At 45.9% G+C, this 23,962-nt stretch overlaps 1 protein-coding gene across 4 annotated transcripts in view; it reads left to right on the forward strand.

Annotated features, from left to right (window-relative positions):
• LOC119978685 (tumor necrosis factor receptor superfamily member 17-like) overlaps positions 1-23,962 on the forward strand; it is a 75,829-nt gene that overhangs the window by 45,995 nt on the left and 5,872 nt on the right. For 2 of the 4 annotated variants that reach the window (XR_005463536.1, XM_038820478.1), the window contains exon 2: positions 20,500-20,661. Coding sequence is in view for 2 of the 4 variants with exons in the window: in XM_038820478.1 (XP_038676406.1) it covers positions 20,500-20,661 (162 nt within the window). In the remaining 2 variants the exon portion in view is untranslated. Of the gene's footprint in view, positions 1-8,319; positions 8,529-20,499; positions 20,668-23,962 lie in introns of those variants that run through there. The other 2 variants (XR_005463534.1, XM_038820477.1) reach the window with 2 other exon arrangements.

Consider the following 23,962-nt stretch of genomic DNA (forward strand, 5'->3'; position numbering starts at 1 on the left):
AGGAACAAAGAGTGTGCGGGGTTCGGACCCGCTGCCCCGCGATCGGTGCCCACCGATCCCGGGCCCGTGCCAATCGGTGGCATGGTTCTCCAGAACGTCACTTTGCGGCCGTTTTCACGAACTGTGATAGCAGGTGTGTTGGAGTTCGTGAAAACGGCCGTAAAGGCCTGGGAATTCGGCCCATCGGCTAGGGGAGAATCGCTCCTCGCCGTAAAAAAACGGCGAGCAGCGATTCGTGTCGTGGGGCGGCCGTGGAGGGGTGGGGGGGGGGGGGAGAATAGCGGGAGGTCGGGAAGGCCCTCCCGCTATTCTCCGACCCGTCGTGGGGGGCTGAGAATCGCGCCCGGCATCTTTGTATTGCAAAATTTAGCAAAAGGCAACAAATGAATGATCTTGGAAATGCTGGGGTTCAATCCTAGCGATTTAATTAACAGATGCTACAGTGTTAATCTCCATAATGATAGCAGGGCCTTACTGTATCTGCATTCTATTTATGTCTGTAGCTTCTACAAAGTTGCCATTGGAGCCAGAGAGGGTTTCCTTGATCTCCGACGAGTCACCTTCCCATTTCCTTCACTTTGAACTGAGTGGAGCACGGATGATTGGCTGATCTCTGCCCAGGAAGCATGTATCGACTTGCATTGTATGGCTCATTGTTCACTGATCATGTGCACGTTGATGGACTAAAACCCCTTTTTCTTCATGCAGATGATCGCATTGCGCTCATGGTGCAAAATTGGACTTCGAGTTGGCTTAGAAAGTAACGAACTGCAGTATAACTTGTAAATCTGTGTTTGCGTGAATGTGGGTCGTGTAAATTCAAGAATTGTGGGTTAATCTTTTAAAATATTTTACTATCTTTACCTGGGTGGGTTTTTGACTCAAATTGAAACTCACTCTTTTTTGTTTTTGTTTTGAACCTCATGGAAGCCTGTCGGGTCTTTGCAATCATTATGTGAATGGCTAAACTCCGAACCTTGAGAGAATTCCTTCAACCTTCTCACTTGACAACAAATCATGTTATGGTCAGATTTGGGAGTGGGAAATTAGGGGAATAAATGTTTACCCTTTCGCACGTGGTTGTAACAGAGGAAAATAAGCAAACTCCTTCTTCATTGAGCTTCTTCATTTCTCTCCTCACGTGCATAATTGCAACTTACACTGGGTGGAATTTCCAGACTATTGAACAGAGTGACTGTTCTTTCCTTTGGTGCACTGGGTATATTAGATTTTAATATGACACAGAGGAATATCCCTGAAACAGTGTACTCAGTAAGGTATGACAAACTACAAAGAACAAGAACAAAGAAAAGTACAGCACAGGAACAGGCCCTTCGGCCCTCCAAGCCCGTGCAGACCATGCTGCCCGACTAAACTACAATCTTCTACACTTCCTGGATCCGTATCCCTCTATTCCCATCCTATTCATGTATTTATCAGGATGCCCCTTAAATGTCACTATCGTCCCTGCTTCCACCACCTCCTCCGGCAGCGAGTTCCAGGCACCCACTACCCTCTGTGTAAAAAAACTTGCCTTGTACATCTTCTCTAAACCTTGCCCCTCGCACCTTAAACCTATGCCCCCTAGTAATTGACCCCTCTACCCTGGGGAAAAGGCTCTGACGATCCACTCTGTCTATGCCCCTCAATTTTGTAGACCTCTATCAGGTCGCCCCTCAACCTCCGTCGTTCCAGTGAGAACAAACCGAGTTTATTCAACCGCTCCTCATAGCTAATGCCCTCCATACCAGGCAACATCCTGGTAAATCTCTTCTGCACCCTCTCTAAATCCTCCACATCCTTCTGGTAGTGTGCCGACCAGAATTGAACACTATACTCCAAGTGTGGCCTAACTAAGGTTCTATACAGCTGCAACATGACTTGCCAATTCTTATACTCAATGCCCCGGTCAATGAAGGCAAGCATGCCGTATGCCTTCTTGACTACCTTCTCCACCTGTGCTGCCCCTTTCAGTGACCTGTGGACCTGTACACCTAGATCTCTCTGACTGTCAATACTCTTTATCAAGTTCTACCATTCACTGTATATTCCCTACCTGCATTAGACTTTCCAAAATGCATAACCTCGCATTTGTCCGGATTAAACTCCATCTGCCATCTCTCCGCCCAAGTCTCCAAACGATCTAAACCCTGCTGTATCCTCTGACAGTCCTCATCGCTATCCGCAATTCCACCAATCTTTGTGTCGTCTGCAAACTTACTAATCAGACCAGTTACATTTTCCTCCAAATCATTTATATATACTACGAACAGCAAAGGTCCCAGCACTGATTGCTGCGGAACACCACTAGTCACAGCCCTCCAATCAGAAAAGCCCCCTTCCATTGCTACTCTCTGCCTTCTATGACCCAGCCAGTTCTGTATCCACCTTGCCAGCTCACCCCTGATCCCGTGTGACTTCACCTTTTGTACCAGTCTACCATGAGGGACCTTGTCAAAGGCCTTACTGAAGTCCATATCGACTAATCTTATAGACTTACATAAAACTTAGCTGCCAAAGATGAGAAGTCTCAAAGACAAATAAGTTGGTTAAGAATAGTAGTTTGTTTCCTTTACGAAACTATTTTCTTGTCTGCTTTTTATGTATTTCCTCTCTGACACGATGTGATACTTGACTGTTTTTCAACGCTCATCCTCTTCGCAGGGCGCATGGACATTGGGCCAACGTTAGCATCAACATTAGCATCAACCTGTAATGTTCTTTGATTGGGCTGATGTCGAATCTCCATGTCGCTGTGTGAAGAAACAACATAAGACTTAAACAAAGTTATTTATTACTAACACTACACCTAACGAATAACTAAAATGTCTAAGATGAATACAGTTGGAAATAAATGTCTAACACTGACTTACACTTGGATACAACAGAGCTACTTTAATATGCAGGAACACATGGTGCATCCGGGGACTCCGTACTCCGTACTCGCCCCACCTGCTGGTTGGATGCTAGAACTACACCAGCAAAACATATAAGTTATAGTACACATGCAGATCGTAGATCATAGAGTTTACAGTGATGATGAACTACTCGTATTATATACAGATGATAGTCTGCCTGTCATCACACAATCAAAATCTATCATTCCAGCTCTTAAGAAATCCACTCCTTTTGGTTTTCAGCAAGTGGTTGATCGTGGGTTAATTAAAATGTACAGTTGTTAACAGGTGACAAAGCCACGGCTTTAGTTTTTAATTCATTCTCAGGTCATGAACGTTGCTAGTGAGGTCAGCATTTATTGTCCATCCCAAATGGCAGTCGGCTGCCATTCTGAAAACCAACTGAGCCGATTCAAAGGGCAGTTCAGAGTGAACCTCATTGCAGGGGCCACGTTCAGGCCAGGCCAGGCCAGGTGGGGATGGTAGACTTCCTTCCGTAAAGAACACCAGTCGACCAGGTGTGTCTTTATGCCTATTGAGAGATTCATGGTCATGAATACTCCTTTTTTAAAAAAATTCCAAATTTTAATGAATTAAGTTTATATTTCCCAGCTTCCCTGGAGGCCCTTGAACTGAGGTCTCTGGCACATTAATCTGATCCTCTAGATTATAGTCAGGAACATAACTACTGTGCTGCCACACATACCACCATTTTCTTTCAGAGGAAAGGCTAATGAGATTTTACAAAATCAGATTTCTTTTTACAACATGTATCATTTTCTTTCCCTTCATTGTGGGCAACACGGTAGCATTGTGGATAGCACAATCGCTTCACAGCTCCAGGGTCCCAGGTTCGATTCCGGCTTGGGTCACTGTCTGTGCGGAGTCTGCACATCCTCCCCGTGTGTGCGTGGGTTTCCTCCGGGTGCTCCGGTTTCCTCCCACAGTCCAAAGATGTGCAGGTTAGGTGGATTGGCCATGATAAATTGCCCTTGGTGTCCAAAATTGCCCTTAGTGTTGGGTGGGGTTGCTGGGTTATGGGGATGGGGTGGAGGTGTTGACCTTGGGTAGGGTGCTCTTTCCAAGAGCCGGTGCAGACTCGATGGGCTGAATGGCCTCCTTCTGCACTGTAAATTCTATGAAAGACTTTGGTCTCTGTGACCTGAAGGACTCCCGTGTTTGCTCAGAGCCCATTGCCAATGCTGGAGTGATGCAGGGGGAAGGCTAGGAGACTGGCCAGTGGTGACTGTCCTGTGTGGATCAAAGTGTCCCAGAAGTACCTCAAAGCTCTGAATCAGACCCAAAGAGGGAAAACCGAGAAAGAGACCAAAAGCACGGGCCAGAGTAATAACTTAAAAATTGTCTTATCCAAGGCACCCAATTTTGTGTCCGGTGTGGCCCTGGATCAGTCCAAATTGGTCTTGTAGAGTTGATTTTTCTTACACCCATAGCTTTTTAAAAGGTTTTATGAGTTTACTTTTAAACGCTGTGCAGATTTCAAAGATGGCACCACAGTAAGTATTTTTTTTTAATAAGGGCCTTCCCCACCAGTTGGATTTTGGTGGGTTCTCACCGAATGGGAGCTTGTCTGAGGCGATCTTCCTCCATGTCTTCACCAGGTGTTTTCAGTCAGGGTAGAATGCTGCTACTTTACTTTTGCAGCTTTTGGAATTTCTGCTCCAGTTTCTGAGGTTCTGGATTTTTCCAGAAGCTGCCACCATGTTGTATGTTGAATATTCCGTCAGTCTCATGAAGAGATTCTGAGCTTTGCACGGTTAAATAAGTGCGATTTAGCTCATTTGACTGGACAGCTGGTTTGTGATGCAGAGCGAGGCCAGCAGCGTGGGTTCAATTCCCGTACCGGCTGAGGTTATCAGGGAAGGCCCCACCCTCTCAACCTCACCCCTCACCTGAGGTGTGGTGATCCTCAGGTTAAATCACCGCCAGTCAGCTCTCCCCTCAAAGGGGAAAGTAGCCTCTGGTTATCTGGGACTATTGTGACTTTACTTTATTTTATTATAATTTTTTAAAATTTAGAGTACACAATTCATTTTTTCCAATTAAGGGGCAATTTAGCGTGGCCAATCCACCTACTCTACACATCTTTGGGTTGTGGGGGTGAAACCCACTCAAACACGGGGGTAATGTGCAAACTCCACACGGACAGTAACCCGGGGCCGTGATCGGACCTGGGACCTCGGCGCAGTGAGGCAGCAGGGCTAACCCACTGCGCCACCATGCTGCCCGCGACTTTACTTTATTGATAACATATGACTGTATAGATATTTACAGAGTATAGTCCAAGCTGGGAGGTCTTGTGGCACAGCGGGTGGCACCCCTGCCTCTGAGTCAGAGGCTCCGGGTTCGAGTCCCTTCCCAGGACTTATGGCGTTCAACCTTAACGCGGTCAACCTGCAACTTCTCCCAGCATTTCAATTGGCTGGCGGTAAGAGCGGGAGACACTGCTGGTCAGCCATGCTTGATGTGGGGTGGCGTCCCTCAAGCTATAAGCCCCTTGTGACAGATTAGCGACCTATTCCAGGAATCAGTAGCTGTGGAAACAGTGCAGGACTAAGTACGGAAAGCGAATTGGAATTGGAATAATCCTTCCTCGGAGCTGACTCCATGCTGGTTTCTGCATGGCTCTCTGTCCAGTCCACAAGTCTCCCACAGCTCCAGTTATATATATCTCTATAGTAACTAGTCTACATTAACCCTTGTATCATGGGCACAGACGGGAGGTATTTTGGAGGTGGCAGTAGGTAGTCTTGGTGATAGAATGCAAGGACCGAGACCAGGAACCATCAGGTTATCAGGATTGTTGAATGGGGTTGAGCTCCAGTGGATCATGGCTGAGGTGCAGTGTTTCTGACTGCCTCCAAATAGGATAGCTTTAACCCGGCCAATGATTCAGCAGCAGAAAGTTCAATTCTGTACAATGCGGAGTTTTCACATTCTCCCTGTGTCTGCGTCAGTTTCATCCGGGTGCTCCGGTTTCCTCCCACAGTCCAAAGATGTGCAAGTTAGGTGGATTAGCCAAGCTAAATTACCCTTCAATATCCAAAGATGTGCAGGTTAGGTTCGGAGGTGTAGGGATAGGCCCACTCCCCCGCCCTAAGTCGGATACTCTTTCAGAGGGTCAGTGCAGACACGATGTGCCAAATGCTCTCCTTCTGCGCTGTCGAGATTTTATGAAGTCGATGCAGGTTTAGTCTATCACATGGCAGTTGTTGAAATTTACATTCATCATCAGAAGGAAGCCACATCATTTGCATTTAAGTGATCATATTATTCTATGGCAATCTAATTTAGCTTCCACAGCCTTACGTGCTAGACAAAACAATTAAAATGTTTGTTCCAAGAATGGCATTATCATTAAAACAAAGCCAGTTAAGTCTGACATTCAGATGTCTGTGTTTCTCAGTTAGGATGTTAACTAGTTTCCTGTGAGTTTTTTTCAGTGGCGGAAATGAATGCCCACAAAGTTTCCCTTATTCCAAATTGAATCCACAGAATAAGGTGAAGTATTTACAAAGCGAGGGAACCTGATTCAACAGCATGAATTCCATTGTGGGATACAATCCCTGAGCTCAAATGTCCCATTTGCCACCTAATCCATACCTTTCTGAGCTGCATTTCTTATCAAAATGTCCGTAGATGGTAAACTACACGGACTACTCTGACTTCTAACAGCACCGAAATGGGAATGGGTAATCTGCAGTATTTCTATTGATCAGCATGGATGATGATGATCCCACTTTTCACCTTTGGTCCATTTTCTCAGCACTGTTCTTCCTAAGGTTGCACGGTCGGCTTCAGTTAAGAATCAATGGATTATCTCCCTTGCTCATTCCTCCCTCTGATACATCCAACAGCCCCAAGTCTTCCTTACACCAACTCTGGCCGACTCTGCGCTTTCTCCGAGTTTCCAACATGATAAGCAGACATCCTCATATCAATCTGATAACAATGTGGGCACCCAGGCACTGCCAGGCTGGCACCCAGATGGTGCTGCCAGGGGGATAAGCTAGCAGTGCCAGGGAGCCACCCTGCCCAGAGGGCAAGCAGCTCGGGGCCTCTGATTCTTTGGGAGACCCCCTCAATGGCCATCCTGTCTGATCCTCGTTTGTGGAAACCAGCACTGAACGGCCCTCACCCGAGATCTCTGAGGTGAAGGGGTTAGATCCCAACGCCTTGGGTAGATCATGGGAGAGCATTATATATGGCACTGAGAAGATGCTACATAAGAAGTTATGAAGTCCGATGATCAAAGGTTTGCTCAAAGAGTAGGTTTATGGACTGTGATAAAGGTGGAATGTGAGGTAGCGAAGTCTCCGCCTGTAATAGCCTACATGGCACTAACACATCCCTAGAAACGGCAAGCAGTAAAATTTGTACGCCAAATTTTCCGTTCTCGCTCACAACGGCTCCCCCTACAGACGAGACCAGGGAATCCCGTCCATAGTTTCTATGATTTCATTCAAAACTAAACCCCCTCCCTGTAGAGTACATCAAATCCTAAATTATGTACAGGCCTTTTGAACTTGCAAGCTAAGACTTTGTGTCCTAAAACTTTTACTTATCTTAACTTAGTTACTGCCAATTTAGACAAGAACACCTTTTGATTGCAGTGCTCAATGGGTAACTTTGCAGTGCATGCTAGTCTCAAGAGTTTCAAAGAATGAGAGGTGGTCGAAATGAAACTTCAAACTTCTTACCGGGCGTGACTGGATGGGTAGAGTGTTTCCCCTGCCTGGTGAGTCTAGAACCAGAGGGTACAGTCTCAGAATAAGGATTTAAGACTGAGATGAGGAGTTTCTCTACCCCAGAGGGCTGTGGAAGCTCAGTAATTGAGCATATTCAAGACAGAAATTGATAGATTTTTGGATATTAATGAGATCATGGGATCTGGGGATGGCATGGGAAAGTGACGTGGAGGTCAGCCATGATCTAGTTGGGTGGCGAAGCAGGCTCGATGGGCTGAATGGCCTACCCTTGCTCCCATGTTCCTATGAGTGGGATATAAAATCAGGCATGTGTGAAATGACAGCCGACCTTATGGTGTTGGTCTCTGACCAGGTGGGTAAAGTTGAAATTACCGCCCAGAGTCAAGTTAGAATGTTCAGTATGGAAGGATGCAGAGTAATTCCTCCTGTGCTTCAACAGTGCTGTTCAGTGATTCTGGGAGAACATCTAATTTAATTTCTGTTTCCGATTCCCATGCAAAGAGTTTGCAAGGGTTTTTATTGGGTTTGCCAATCCAGCGTAGCATTTGTATCCAATTGAGGACACTGCAACCCTGTGCTGTTGGTGGTGTGTGTGTGTGTGGCTCAGTCAGGGTTTCTGTCAGAACAAGAGGAAACTTTGATTCTATTATCTTGGGCTGCATTCAAAAAAAAGATGTCACTGAACAATGTGCAACGTCACTTTCTCAACACTTCCTTCCACGAATAATTGACTTGGATTCCTAGAGGTGCTGCGTAAAAAGAAAAAAGCGCCTAACAATTTTGAAAGAATTTGCAAGACCCTGGAAAATGATTTGGGCAACCTTGCTAAGATTGGAGTCGGAGGGAGTGACGATGTTTTTGAATGCAATCAAATGTGAAGTGGAACTGGTATCATAGCAGAAGTGTAAGTTGCTCTGCAGATCTATTTTTATTTGACCGCATTGAGCAGGAACATGTTTTTTAGAAGAACAAATTGTCAAAATAAAACTATGATCTGAAATCGGTACATAAACATATTGCAAGCTGCAAAATGTATGGTGAATCTGAGGAGCTAAAGGTTTTTGTGTCATCACAAAGTTGCTGGCCATTCCTCGCACATTCATCCCGTTCTAATCCAGATAGTGAATTACCCTCCACTCCCCGCATCGAACTGTCACTTTAATTTTACCACTTTCCTGTGGAGTACATTAAAATGCTGATGCAAGATGACATCCTGATAATCCTAAAATTGCCTGTCACAAGTTTGAACTTGTCTCTCTTTACACAATTTAAAGTAATATTTTGGATTTATCTTTTTCCAAATGTTTACTGTATGTTTCTTTTTTTAAATAAATTTAGAGTACCCAATTATTTCTTTTTCCAGTTAAGGGACTATTTAGCGCGGCCAATCCACCTAACCTCCACATCTTTGGGTTGTGGGGGTGAGACCCACGCAGACGCTGGGAGAATGTGCAAACTCCACATGGACAGTGACTCGGGACCGGGATCGAACCTCAGCGCTGTGAGGCAGCTGTGCTAACCACTGCGCCACCGTGCTGCCCTATTTACTGTATGTTTAATCTAGTTCTCATGTCCCTTCCTTATTTCATTCTGTGGAGATGCCGGCGTTGGACTGGGGTGAGCACAGTAAGAAGTCTTACAATACCAGGTTAAAGTCCAACAGGTTTGTTTCAAACACTAGCTTTCGGAGCGCAGCTCCTTCCTCAGGTGAATGGAGAGATATCATACCTCTCCATTCACCTGAGGAAGGAGCTGCGCTCCGAGAGCTCGTGTTTGAAACAAACCTGTTGGACTTTAACCCGGTGATGTAAGACTTCTTACTTATTTCATTCTAACTCCGATTGCTGACGCTTGGAATTCTTCTTTGCTCTGCATCCAACATTTGAATTACTTTCTTATTTACCAGAGTTGAAATAGATACTCTTAAGATCAGCATGGTGGCACAGTGTTTATCACCGCTGCCTCACAGTGGCAGGGACCCGAGTTCCATTCCGGCCTTGAGATTTGCCATTCTCCCCGTATGTGCGTGGGTTTCCTCCGGGTGCTCCGGTTTCCTCCCACAGTCCAAAGATGTGCAGGTTAGGCAGATTGGCCATGATACATTGCTCCTTAGTGTCCAAAGGCAGCACGGTAGCACAGGGGTTCGTAATGTTGCTTCACAGCGCCAGGCTCCCAGGTTCGATTCCCTGCTGGGTCACTGTCTGTGTGGAGTCTGCACGTTCTCCCTGTGTCTGCGTGGGTTTCCTCCGGGTGCTCCGGTTTCCCCCCACAGTCCAAAGGCGTGCAAGTTAGATGCATTGACGATGCTAAATTGCCCCTTTGTGACCAAAGGTGTGCAAGTCCGGTGGGGTTATAGGGACAAGGCGGCGGAATGGGCCTAGGTAGGGTGCTCTTTCACAGGGTCAGTGTAGACTCGATGGGCCGAATGGCCTCCTTCTGCACTGTGGGGATTCTATGGAGCAGACTCCAGTTCCCATCTTCTCTTGTTCAAAAAAGGGGTTAAGGATAGCCCAGCATCTACAGATCAGTTAGTTTAACTTCAGACAAAAATGTGGGTTAATCAAGAATGGATTTTTTTAAATAAATGTTTTTTATTGGGTTTTTGAACAAAGTATATTTACCGTTATGTACACAAAATATAATACATATATACGTATATGCATAGAAGAGAAGGGAACACGCACAAAAAACAAAACAATCAACAAGAAAAAAAAAAGTTAGAATAAAATAACTGGTAGGATATTATGTGCTAGCTCAACAACATCAGCTCTGTACAATTGGCAATATTGTTTATAGCACATAAGTAGGCATCTGTTTGTGGGGGGGGGAGAAACTGGGGGCATACATATACATTTGGGCGCCGGGGAAACAAATACAGAACAATTACAGAGGGCAATGCGCGAATGGATCTGGTGTTAGTGTTGTCGCTTGCTTCTCCCGGACGATTTTGCTGCCGTTGTCGTCTCGCGATCACCTCCACTTAAGCCATCCGTCCCGTCTTTCGCCCGGATTTTCCTTGTTCTCTGCTCCTGTAGTTGCCAAGTTTGTTATCGATAAGAATGGATTTTTAAGGGAAACTGCATTTAACTAACTCTCTGTAGTTTTTCGAAGAGGTAATAGAGAGGATTGATGAGGGTAATGCTGTTGGTGTGGTGTACAGGGACATCTAAAAGTAATTCAATAGTGCCACACAATAGACTTGAGAAAAACGTTACAGCTCCAAGAATAAAAGGTAAAGTAGCAATCTGGATATAGGATTGGCAAAAAACAGGGGGTAATGACTAATGGATATTTTTCAGGCTGGAGGAAGGTTTGTAGTTGAGTTCCCAGGGGTCAGTATTGGGACTCTTGTTTTTCTTGATCTATATTAATGATTGAGATCTTGGTGTGCAGGGAACCATTTCAAAATTTGTGGATGATACAAAGCTTGGAAGAGTTGTAAACTGTGAGGTCAGTGCAGAACTAACTCAATACGACATAGACAAGTTGGTGGAATGGGCAGAGATGGCAGCTGAAGTTCAATGTGGAGAAACATGAGGTGATATGAGGAACATAGGGAAGGAACATAAAATAAAGGGAGCAATTCTAAAGTGAGTGCAAGACCCAGAGGGACCTGGGTGTAGGTGTAAATAAGCCATTAAAGGTGGCAAGACAGGCGGAGAGAGCAGTTAATGAAGCATGCAGTATTCTGGGTGTTATTAATAGGGAGATTGATAGAAATATTCAAAACCATGAGGGGATGGACAGAGCAGATAGGGAGGAACTGTTTCCATTGGCAAAAGGGTCAAGTATTAGAGGGCACAGATTTAAGGTAATTAGTAAAGGAGCAAAGGTGATATGGCAAAAACATTTTCACACAGCGAGTGATTTGGTTCCGAACAGCCCTGCCTGAGAGGGCAGAGGAGGCAGATTCAATCGAGGCATCCAAGATGGAATTAGTTGATTTTCTTTTTATATAGAGCAAAGATGAACGTGAACATACACGGAGACCAGGGGCGTGATTCTCCCAGCCCTGTGCCTGGCCGGAGAATCGCTGCAACCGCGCCACGCCGCCTCAACACCGGCGCGTGATTCTCCGAGGTGCAGAGAATCGGCGCGATTGGCGCACCGCCGGACGCGGGCTGCCGATTCTCCGGCCTGGATGGGCTGAGCGGCCGCTCGGAAACTGCAGAGTCCCGCCGGCGCAGTTCACCCCTGGTCGCTGCCGGCGGGAACTCTGCGCGAAGAGTCGGGGGGCAGCCTGTGGGGCGGGGTAAAGCACTCCTTCACCAGGGTGGGGAAGGGGGGGGCTCCGATGGACTCTGGCCAGTGATCGGCAGGACGGCCCCTCCTCCGGGTCTACTTTGTTGCACTTCTGGCCCCAGAACCCCCGCGCCATGTTCCGTCGGGGCCGGAGCGTTCCATGAGTCTACCGCGCATGCATCGGTTGCCGTTTCGCCACTGCACATGTGCGGGTTGGCGCCGCCCCCGGTCCGCACCAGGATATAAAGCTGGAGCGGCGTGAACCTGTGGGGGCCAGAATCCCTACTGCCCGTGCCCATTTCGCACCATCATGAAACGCGACGGGGTTCAGGACGGCGCGGACACTTAGTTCCACGATCGGTGAATCGCGCCCGAGAACATCGGTTATCCTTCATTATATATATCAGTTACAATTTCTTGATTTTTAGCAGGTGCCTAGTTAGCTAGATCTCCCAATCCCCCTCCCCTTCTCGTTGTCTGGCATGCTTTCATTATTCATTGGGTTTCCCAACCTGTACCTGTTGGGGAGGCATAGTGCTATGTAAACAATGTATATTGTTGTGTGTTGGGCATGGTTGGGTTCTGCGCCTCTTTGTTTCCTCCCCCCTCCCCCACTCCCTTCTTTTTGTTTGTGCCTGTGATTCCCCCCCCCCCCCCCCCCCCCCCCCCCCTCTGGCTTATTCTCTGTTGACTGCAAACAGATCTTGGAACAGGTTGGTGAATGGTTCCCACATTTTGTGGAAGCCCTCTTCTGACCCCCGGATGGTGAATTTGATTATCTCCATTTGGAGAAATTCCGACAGGTCGGAGAGCCAGTCCGCAGCTTTGGGTGGTGCTGCTGACCGCCAGCCGAGCAGGATTCTCCGGCGGGTGACCAGGGAGGCAAAGTCAAGGACGTCGTCCCTCCTCCCCATGAAGAGTTCTGACTGCTCTGATACCCCAAAGACTGCCACTCTCAGGCATGGCTGTACCCTCGGCCCCACCATCTTGGACATCGCCTCGAAGGCGACTATCCAGATCCCGACAAGACTGGGGAATGACCAGAACATGTGGGTGTAGTTGGCCGGGCCTCCTTGGCACCGTTCACATATTTGTCTTCCACCTCATGGAAGAACCTACTCGATTGGATTCTAGTTAAGTGTGCGCTGTGTACCACTTTGAGCTGCAATAGGCCTAGCCTCACAAGTAGAGGTGCAGTTGACCCATTGGAGTGCTTCACTCCAGTCTCTCCACCCTATTTCAAACCCGAGGTGGTCCTCTCATTTTTCCCTGGTCTTGTCCAGTGGAGAGCGTGTCCTTCCAATAGTCGCCCATAGAGGTCCCTGCAGTTTCCCCTCCCTTGGATGTCTGCGTCCAGTAGGTTCTCTAATAGCAATTGTTGCAGTGGCTGTAGGTATGTCATTGTAAGGGCAGCACAGTGGCGCAATGGATAGCACTGGAACTATGGCGCTGAGGACCAACTTTCTACAAGGCACAAGTCAGGAGTGTGCTGGAATACTCTCCACTTGCCTGGATGAGTGCAGCTCCAATCCCACTGATAATCTATGATTAACCTAGGACAAAAAGTTCGGCACAACATCGTGGGCCGAAGGGCCTGTTCTGTGCTGTATTTCTCTATGTTCTATGTTCACTCAAGAAGCTCAACACCATCCAGGACAAAGCAGCCCACTTGATTGCTCCAATTCTACAAACATTCAAACCCTCCACCACCGACGAACAGTGGCAGCCGTGTGCACCATCTACAAGATGCACTGCAGCAACTCACCAAGGCTCCTCAGGCAGCACCTTCCAAACCCACAACCACTAACATCTAGAAGGACAAGAGCAGTAGATACCTGGGAATCCTGACACCTGGAGGTTCCCCTCTAAGTCACTCACCACCTCGACTTGGAAATATATCACCGTTCTTTCACTGTCGCTGGGGCAACATCCTGGAACTCCCTCCCTAACAGCATTGTGGGTGTCTCTACACCTTAAGAACTGCAGCATTTCAAGAAGGCCAACTCACTACCACCTTCCGAAGAGCAACTAGGGATGGGCAATAAATGCTGGCCTAACCAGTGACGCCCACATCCCATAAATGAATTTAAAGAAAACCCTCCCTGTCTGGGAGAGTGGGGGTGTGTCCCACCTCTGCAGATCCTTTTTGACTTCCTCCACCAGGCTGGTCAGGTTCACTTGTGGAACCGTGTCCAGTCGTGGGCAATTTGGACTAATAATTGTCTCCTCCTTATGTCCTACATGTGACGCGAATATTAGTTCCCATCTTCAAAGCGAGGCAGTGCAGTCCTGTGCAAAGTGTCTCTCTGGTTCATTATAGTCCCTTCGGGTGATCTGCTCATCGCTGTCTCTGCTGCTGTTTTTCCAGCCCGTGTCCACAGGGATCATGAAGAAATGCTCCCTGCCCTGGAATGTGATCCAGAGTTTAGCCGGGTACAGCACCCCAAATTTAACTTTGTTTTTGTACAGGGCCGCTTTCGCCCTGTTGGACTCTGCCTGGCACTTGGCCCAGTCCGCCCCAATGTCCTGGTAAATCTTGATCCGGTGTCCTTCCCAGTAGCAGGACTGGCCCAGCACTAGAAACTTTGCTGGTCCTGGTGTTAATGCAAGCCTACTTGTAACACTTCCTCACTGGCCAAATAGGGGCATTATTAGTCAAGGCTACTGTCCTAAGTACACCCTGCTCTAATAAGCTCTCTCTAACTTTTCCAATTTTTCCCTCCGCTTCTAGGGGAAATCTGTACTGTCTTTGTGGTCTCGGGTCAGGTCCTGTAATTTGAACTTGTCCAGTCATTCTGCCGCAGTCGTGCCGGTGACTGGCAATGCTGTCCTGTGCTTGTTCAAAACTGCCCTAACCTGTTTGTCTGTGCTAAGCATGGTCGGGTCAAAACAATAGTCGCCTACTGCGCTAATCCTGTTTGCGTACTCACCTACTGTGAGCGTTGCGGGTGCTCTGTCTGATTTTACCATTCGCCAGACACACTGATTGACTGGGTCGAACGACAGGCTGTGGGCATTCATAAAATCGATGCCTAGTATGTGTTCTGCTGTGTGGGGCAGATTAACTAAAATAACGGGGTGTCTGGTGGAGATATTCCCTAGCTGAATGGGTACAGGGGCTGTAATGTGTCTCTGCTGTGAGTGGCCTGTAAATCCGCTGAGTGTAATTGTGGCTGTAGTGGGCCACGTGTCTGCCTGTGGTGTAGTGGAGGAATTAATGGTCATGTGGGACCCTCCTGTGTCCCAGAGTAATTCTATGGGCTTTCCCCGAATTTTCGCCGTGACTACCGGTCGTCCGGATCGGTCCCAGAAGGTGTCACAGACCCAAGTGGGGGAGCCCGAACACCGTCAGTCTGTTCCGTCCATATTGGTCTGTCCTGACTGTGTCCCTATACTGTGAATAGGCTTAGCTTCGTTCCTGTTCAGAGTGCCTGTCTGCTGGCCTCTCTGAGATTTCTGCGGGCCGTTGCATTCCCTAGCAAAATGCCCTAACTGTCCGCAGTTAAAACATTCCTGTGACTTCTGTGGGGGGCTGTTCTTTCCCTCATTTACCCATGCGGGGTTTTGGTGTTCTCTCACTGCCTGAATATCTGCTGCAGCCTGAGCTTCTTCGGGGTTCTTTAATGTTACTTTGCCGTGGACAGATTTCTCCCAAGCAAGATTTTCTCACACGCGTCCCTTAGTTGTGTTACAGTTAAGGGGGTGGTGTACGTGATCTCGGGTGCGCCTTCTGCAGTTGCTTTTCGTTGGGTGGTGACTGGGTTCATTGGTGCGGGTGCTATCTGATCTGTGGGGGGTTGAGGCGCTTTCCTTTTCTGCTGCGCTGCTAGCGCACATGTTCCCTGAACATATCGCTGCGCTGTCTCGCTTAACTCCTGCCAATCTGGGGCATTCTCTTCTTCTAACTGTGTTCCAAAGGTCTCTTGGAAGCCATTCTGCACAGAAAGCAGAGATTGCAGCTCCGCAATCTGCTTCCTACATTTAGCGTGGTCTACGGTGCTTTGCCTTTGCTCAGTGGTGGCAGCATGGAGTGCTCTTAAAGCTGCCTTTAGGTCGCTACACTGCTTCTTCAGTGTCTCTACCTGTTTTTCTGCTTCTTCTCTTATCAAGACTGCACGCTGCACATCTTGATAGGCTTTTTCGTACTGAACTTGAGAGCTGCTCAGATGGGCTAGACAAGACTGATGTGCCCTCTTGGCATCATCCACCTCTCTATCCTTATCTGCCAGTCGTTGTCTTAATCCTAAATTCTTCTTTTCGATGTCCCTGACATCCACTTTGCTCATTCTGTTTTTCTCCTCTAACTCTGCTCGGAGCGTCCTGATGACCTCCTCTGTGCCTCGCAATTGTGCCAAGCAGGCCACAATTGCCATCGGCTTACGTGCTTTACCTAAACTCTTCTTGTGAATTTCAGATAGGTTCTCCCACCAAGTATGTCCTATACTCCCGGGACCTGTCTCCTCATTCACACAAAACTCACTCCAAAGGGGCCATCCTTTCCCTTTGAGGTACTTCCTGAGTTCCAGCTCCCAAACGGGACACTGACCTACTCTGCTGCTGTTGGTCGCTGCGACCACGAACTGCTCTGGGTTCATGAGGCGTTCCATTGCCTACATGGCCATTTCTTTTTTCTCCTATGCTCTCTTAAATTTGGAACGAGGGATAATAAGGCAATGCTTAAAATACGGGTGCGGCTTTTGCTATGTTCCAAATTATAAAACTCCCGACAGTTTGTCGCAACAAAAATCTCTCGGTTTTACCTTACAACCCTGTTAGTTACGCATTCAAAAACACACTTCCGAATTATGAGGATTGATTTGAACTACTTGAACACTTGTGGTTTTTCCTTTTCCCAATTGGATTTCAGATTCAAATTTCTGGGTTCTCTCCGAGTGGGGGGGCCACTTCTAATCGAGTCCCATCGGGTGTCGCCACTAAATGTTGCTCGATCTGGGTGAGTGTGCTTAACACTCAATTTGGCTCTGTTTCGTTCCTTAGCTTTGGAGTCACCAGGTATCGTTAAGATACCGCCACAAGTTTCAAGTTCAAAGCAATAAATCCATACTCCAGTTAGTAAGTTCAAACAAGACACGTTTATTATATTACAATAATCTACTAATCATGCATATAAACCTATAAGACTAGGCTAATCCTACCACTAATAGGCCAAATACTTATCTGGATAAGGGGACTGCCGGGTCAGGAAAGCCTCTAGCTTTGTCCTGGGTTCGCAGGCTTCCAGTAGCTATGGACTAAAGGGGGTCAGGAGTGTCTACTCTCGTAGCGTGCGTTGTATGACACTTTTATGTGTTGGTGGCTACTGTCCAGGCCTCTCCTCCTCAAGGTTCTTCTGCTGCAATGGTGTTCTGTTGGGAGGGCTGGCTGGTCAAGGAGAGGCTGGCAGAGAGAGAGAGCTGGGGTCGGGGTCTCTGTTTTATACCTCTCTCAGGGTCTGGGCGGACCCTCAATTCACTCGCAATCGATTGGGTCTCTTCCCAATCGATTGATTTGAATTCCCCAATAACGGGGCAGTTCCTCGATCACTGGGCGGTTCTTGGGGCTTATTGTTTTGGACTTCCTTTGGCGCCGAGAAGTCTGGCCTTCCATTTAATGTATCGATTTGTGTTAACTTGTTTCCATTGTACCTGGGGATCGCCCGGTATCGCCTCATTAGTATGCTAACTTGTTTTCTTTCACAGTGCTGTCTGGTTTCTGCAGCAGTCAGAATACACAAGCGTTTTGCAAGCTGCTTGCTTTTGCAACATGTCCATTTTCCCTGCATTCCTTGCAATCTTCCATTTTGTGTTGGGCAGTGGTCACCCCAGGTGGCTACAGGATGGATTTGTAGTTTACACAAAAACCACAAAAAGCTAAGTCAAATAAACAAAGCTAGTATTTATTATACTACTTATTATACAGTTTGTTCACTAGAACATAGAACAGTACAGCACAGAACAGGCCCTTCAGCCCTCGATGTTGTGCCGAGCCATGATCACCCTACTCAAACCCACGTATCCACCCTATACCCGTAACCCAACAACCCCCCCCTTAACCTTACTTTTTTTTAGGACACTACGGGCAATTTAGCATGGCCAATCCATCTAACCCGCACATCTTTGGACTGTGGAAGGAAACCGGAGCACCCGGAGGAAACCCACGCACACACAGGGAGGACGTGCAGACTCCGCACAGATTCCTAACTAAGCTACAATCTGGACTATACTAACACTTGCCTCATGCACACTATCTTAAATAGTTCTCCGCTCCGCGGCTATTCCCTCTCCACTCTCTATACTCCCCCAGAAGCAGAGGCATTCCTTTTTATATGTCTGTGCCCAGCTCCATCTAGTGGTCGATTATGATATTACATTAACCCTTTATTTACTAGACATTACACATAATGTCACAACCCTTGCTGTTGGAATACATTCCAAGAAGCTTGCACAGGTCTATTCAAACAAAGTTAAGTGTCAATCCAAAAAAGGAGATGTGAGGAACGGTGTTTAAAAGGGATTGCTTTTAAACAGGATCCTCGGGGAGTGGAAGGAGGCAGAAAGTGATTTTCAGGGAGGGAATTATGGAGCAGAAGCTGAAACATCTTTGATGTGCTTGCCACGGTGAGGACGTAGGACGTTGTTCCTTTCAGAGGAACATAGAGTTCTGGAGGATTTGTAGGGCTGGAGGAATTTACACAGATTGGAATGGTAAAGCCATGAAGGGATTTAAGCACTGGGGTGAGAATTTTAAATTGGAAGAATTAGGAAAAATTAAGGGACTGAGAGCCAATTTAGGTTAGTAAGGGTCAGCTGATGGTGGTGCGAGTCTTGGTGTTGTATTAGACATGGGTTCAGCGGCTGGGATGAACTGCAGCTTTGAAAATGAAAATCGCTTATTGTCACAAGTAGGCTTCAATGAAGTTACTGTGAAAAGCCCCTAGTCGCCACATTCCGGCACCTGTTCGGGGAGGCTGTTACGGGAATGGAACCGTGCTGCTGGCCTGCCTTGGTCTGCTTTCAAAGCCAGCGATGTAGCCCAGTGTGCTAAACAGCCCCCAGTTGTTTTTGTTGCACTCAAAACAGCTTTTATTGCACTCCCTTTTAATTTGTTTATTTGTCCATTTAAGATCACATTTTGTTAGTCTAATCTTGCAGAACCTTTATGTGTCGTCCAGCATGTTAACAACTACTTCCTTTATCTTCTATGGAAATAGTGACAAATGTTCTTCAATTCATCTGTTTTAAATTCTTTCTTCATACATGTGATAATTACTTTTCTGGAGCCCTCACCATGATGTTTTCTACCTAAGCAAAAATAAATATTTATGCCATTATTCAAACAGATACATTGTTAAATAAGAAATTGCTTCATGTGTCCATCGATTTGCCCATTCTACATAGTAGACGATAAGATCGTCTAATTAAGGCTGCCCGAGGTCTGCACTTTCTTTATTATAATAATCTTTATCAGTGTCACAAGTAGGCATGCATTAACACTGCAATTATTGTGATGATATGATCTGCATACTCGTCTGCCATTGGGCCAGAACGTCGGCTTACCATTGGCCCTGGTCGGTCATGTGCCTCTCGACCGATTGGCCGAGAGGCTGAGTTAACCACGCCTCTATTAACGAGGTATAAATGCTCAAACGCCTGACGATCGTCCCTTTCCACTGTAGACGATCACAGAGCTGTGTTCTAGTTAATTAAAGCCAGACTTTGGTAAATCACTCGCCTCGCGTGCAATCGATGGTACATCAATTATGTTACTGTGAAAAGCTCCTAGTCGCCACACTCCAGCGCTTGTTCGGGTACACGGAGGGGGAATTCAGAATGTCCAATTCACCTAACAAGCACGTCTTTCGGGACTTGTGGAGGAAACCCACGCAGACACGGGGAGAACGTGCAGACTCCGCGCAGACAGTGACCCAAGCGGGAATCGAACCTGGGACCCTGACGCTGTGAAGCAACAGTTCTAACCACTGTGCTACTGTGGCGCCCGGTACGGCAGCTTCTTCCCACAGTTGCTAATACTGCAAACAGTTAATTGAAGCTGCCAGGAGACCTCACTTTACCAAAAAACATTGGAGCTTTTAAATGGCTAAACCCAGAACTATATGAAATACCTGTTGTGTTTAATGCATTTGAACTCCACCTTTGTAATTGATGACTCTGGTGATAACCAATGGTTAAGAAGCATTTGAATAATATAGGCAGCTGTCTGTGATGAATGCAAAGCGCGTATGTAATGGGGGGCTGACTTGATTTCTAAATCTTGACCATGCCAAAGAACAAGAGAATTAACAGAACGCATCATTTCTATTTTGGGAGAATTTGAGATCAGGTTACTCTGATAACTTGTGGACACCTCTGAGCAGCAATAGTTATTTTTATACAGACTTGATAGAAGGAGAATGAGAATGAAAGGAGATGAGCTTTAAGTGGATTAATTGATTTTCAATGACAGATTTCAAAATAATTTTTAATTATTCTCATAGGTGGAATTTGAAATTGCTTTGCTTTGGGAAGAGTTTGATTTTAATTGGCTATAATGTGAAATTATTATCACAGTATACCTGGATAATGGGCACCTACATTCAAATCTAACTTGTAAATGTGTTCTTCTTTTCCTCACAGAAGTTCCAGTATCTTTGCTGTCTACCTGGACTAACGAGACAATTAGAAACTCTTGGATTATTATTGGATTACTCCCACTTCTAATTGTAATATTGTTTGTATTCATTCTTGTCCTTCGAAAATTACATCAAAGGAAAGCAAGTACATCATTTAAATCTACAGGTGATGGTAAAATCTTCAGATTTTTTGCTGAAGATACATTTCATAACTACAAATGTTTTACTGAAACTGAACGAGTAACAGAAGTGTTTGTCAGACTGGAAAACTAACTGAAAAAGGTTTCTGACATCAAAATTTGAATTAAGTGCTAACATGTTCAAATATGTTGGATTTGGAGGGCAGCACGGTGGCGCAATGGTTAGCACTGCTGCCTCACGGTGCCGAGGTCCCAGGTTCGATCCCGGCTCTGGGTCACTGTCCGTCTGGAGTTTGCACATTCTCCCCGTGTCTGCGTGGGTTTCGCCCCCACAACCCAAAGATGTGCAGGGTTGGTGGATTGGCCACGCTAAATTGCCCATTAATTGGAAAAAAAATTGGGTACTCTAAATTTATTTTTTTAAATGTTGGATTTGTTTATTGTCACGTGTACAGAGGTACAGTGAAAAGCATTTTTCTTTTAGCAGCTCAAACAGATCATTAAGTACATGAAAAGAAAAGAAAATACATAATAGGGCAACACAATGTAAATACATAGACACAGACATCGGGTAAAGCTTACAGGAGTGTAGTATTAATCAAGTCAATCCATAAGAGGGTCATTTGGAAGTCTGATAACAGCGGGAAAGAAGCTGTTTATAAATCTGGTCGTGCGTGTTCTCAGACTTTTGTATCTCCTGCCCGTGAAGAGTGAGTAAGCTGGGTGGGAGGGGTCTTTGATTATGCTGCCCGCTTTCCCCTGGCAGCGGGAGGTGTAGATGGAGTCAATGGATGGGAGGCAGGTTCGTGTGATGGACTGGGCTGTGTTTACGACTCTCTGAAGTTTCTCGTGGTCTTGGGCCGAGTAGTTGCCATACCAGACTGTGATGCAGCCCGATAGGATGCCTTCTATGGTGTATCTGTAAAGATTGGTAAGAGTCAGTGTGGACATGCCAAATTACCTTAGTTTCCTGAGGAGATAAAGGTGCTGTTATGCTTCCTTGGTGGTAACGTCGACATGGGTGGACCAGGACAGTTTTAAGAAAGATTAGATTAAAAATTAGATCTACTTAGGTCACTTCTTTGTTTGGAAGCCAAGTTTGAAATAATGCATGGTTGAAACCACTTTCTGTTGAGTGCATCTGATGCACAAACATCTATGATTTTTCAATGAAAGTGGGCTGCAACAGTATCTGATCAGAAAGTTGATCTTAGCCGGAACATCTTAGAGTCAAGTATCGCAATTTTAGAAATTGCTGAGTGTATATAACAGGGGTGTCAAACTCAAATACACCGTGGGCCAAAATTAAAAAATCGGGACAAGTCGAGGGCCAGACTGGTTCAATGTTTTTTTGCAAAACTTATTGAAATGAACTTATTGAACCTGGAACTAATAAAGCTTAGGTTATTGCCTATAAAAACAACATTAAATATTAAATAAATAAAAAAATTAGTTGCATTTATTTCTTATTGCTTTATCTGGAGCTTTTCCAGAGTAATTTCTAATGAAAATATTTTTCCACAGGCCAACACTTTGTGATTCACACTATACCTGAATAAACTCGGCATCAGCCATATCATACGCCATAGGCGCTTCAATTGCTGGGGCCAGCTTTAATAGTAATTAGATATTATTAGGGCAGCACGGTGGCCTAGTGGTTAGCACAACCGCCTCACGGCGCTGAGGTCCCAGGTTCGAACCCGGCTCTGGGTCACTGTCCGTGTGGAGTTTGCACATTCTCCCCGTGTCTGTGTGGGTTTCGCCCCCACAACCCAAAAATGTGCAGAGTAGGTGGATTGGCCACGCTAAATTGCCCCTTAATTGGAAAAAATAATTGGCTAATCTAAATTTAAAAAAAAAAATTAAAATTAAAAAAAAAAGTAATTAGATATTATCTCGCGGGCCAAAGATAATTCCACCGCGGGCCGGATTTGGCCCGCGGGCCTTGAGTTTGACATATATGGTATATAAGATGCTGAACCTGAAAAACTTGTCATGATTTTTTCTCCCTTAATTTTGACAAATGGAGAAATGTCACTGCTCTTTTGAACAGACTGATGCAGTGAAAAACGCGTAGACTTGGAGCGAGATTCTCCGCTCCTCCAGCCATGCATTTCTCACTGTTCACTGGCAGCAAAATTATCTACTTGGCAATGGGATTTCCCATGAAGCCACCCCATGCCGCTGGGAAACACATAGGTGGGGGGTCCACTGCCAGCGGGAACAAAGAATTCCAATGGCCGGCCAATACAGATTCAATAGTACCAATCAAAGGTAACATTTGAAAGAGAAAAGAAAATCAGGGTTTTGGGGAAAGGACGGGCAAGTGGGATTGATGGGATTGCTCTTCAAAAGAGCTGACGCTGACTTGATGGCCTTCCTTCTGTGCTGTATCATTCCATATACTCTGAACTGACCATACTGATTAGTGCATCGGAAAATAATAATCATCATTGATAAGGCACAAATGAATAACCAGTAGGTCTTACAGAATTAAATTATCACTGATCTGATCAGTTACGGTGATGCAAAATCACATCAATGGCAGTGTGATTTAATCCCAGGAACATACAAAATAATGAGGGGATAAAATGAGAGACCAGCTAATGCATTAAACTTATCCCATGCACTAAATTTGCAACTAAGCATCATGTCACTCAAAGCTCGGCCACCCACCAGTCACGCCACCTTCTGGGAGAGGGAAAAAAAAACAGACTTCTAAAATAACTCCAGGTTAGTTCAGAGAAGACAACGTTGATCATGAGGCAGTTCACCCCTATTGCACCCCACTTTTTACAGGGTGACAATAACCTCCTAACATTCATTAACCTTCCTTTTGAATGTTTTCACTAAATTAGCATTCACCGCACACGCTAGCAACTTATTTCAAAGGTCAATGATTTTCTACGTTAATGCAAAATCCTGACATCCAACTGTGCTGAAGTAATTAATACATGTTTTCCTGAAATGGATTATAATCCTGTCCCCTTTTTGGGACTGTTCCAGATCAGGTGTACTCCCAGATGATTACTCTCACTTAGGACTAAGCAAGACAGACTTCACAGACACTTAAAACCGGTCTGAAAAATTGATCTAACTCTCCCTGAAGAAAATGAACCAGCTGAAAAATTACCGTCCTCCAGATCGCCTTTTAAACAAGTTTTAACTAGATTATAACAACACGGATACAGGTCCGGACATCTCCTCGACAATGTAACTATCCACTGAAGATTGGTTGTTGGGTTTGAATACAGAAGATTATATGAGACAACATATTTTCCAAATTAAACAAAGGCTTATTTTTTAAAAAAATAATTTTTATTGAAC

This window comes from Scyliorhinus canicula, chromosome 15 (genome assembly GCF_902713615.1).
Source record: "Scyliorhinus canicula chromosome 15, sScyCan1.1, whole genome shotgun sequence".
Classification (NCBI taxonomy): domain Eukaryota; kingdom Metazoa; phylum Chordata; class Chondrichthyes; order Carcharhiniformes; family Scyliorhinidae; genus Scyliorhinus; species Scyliorhinus canicula.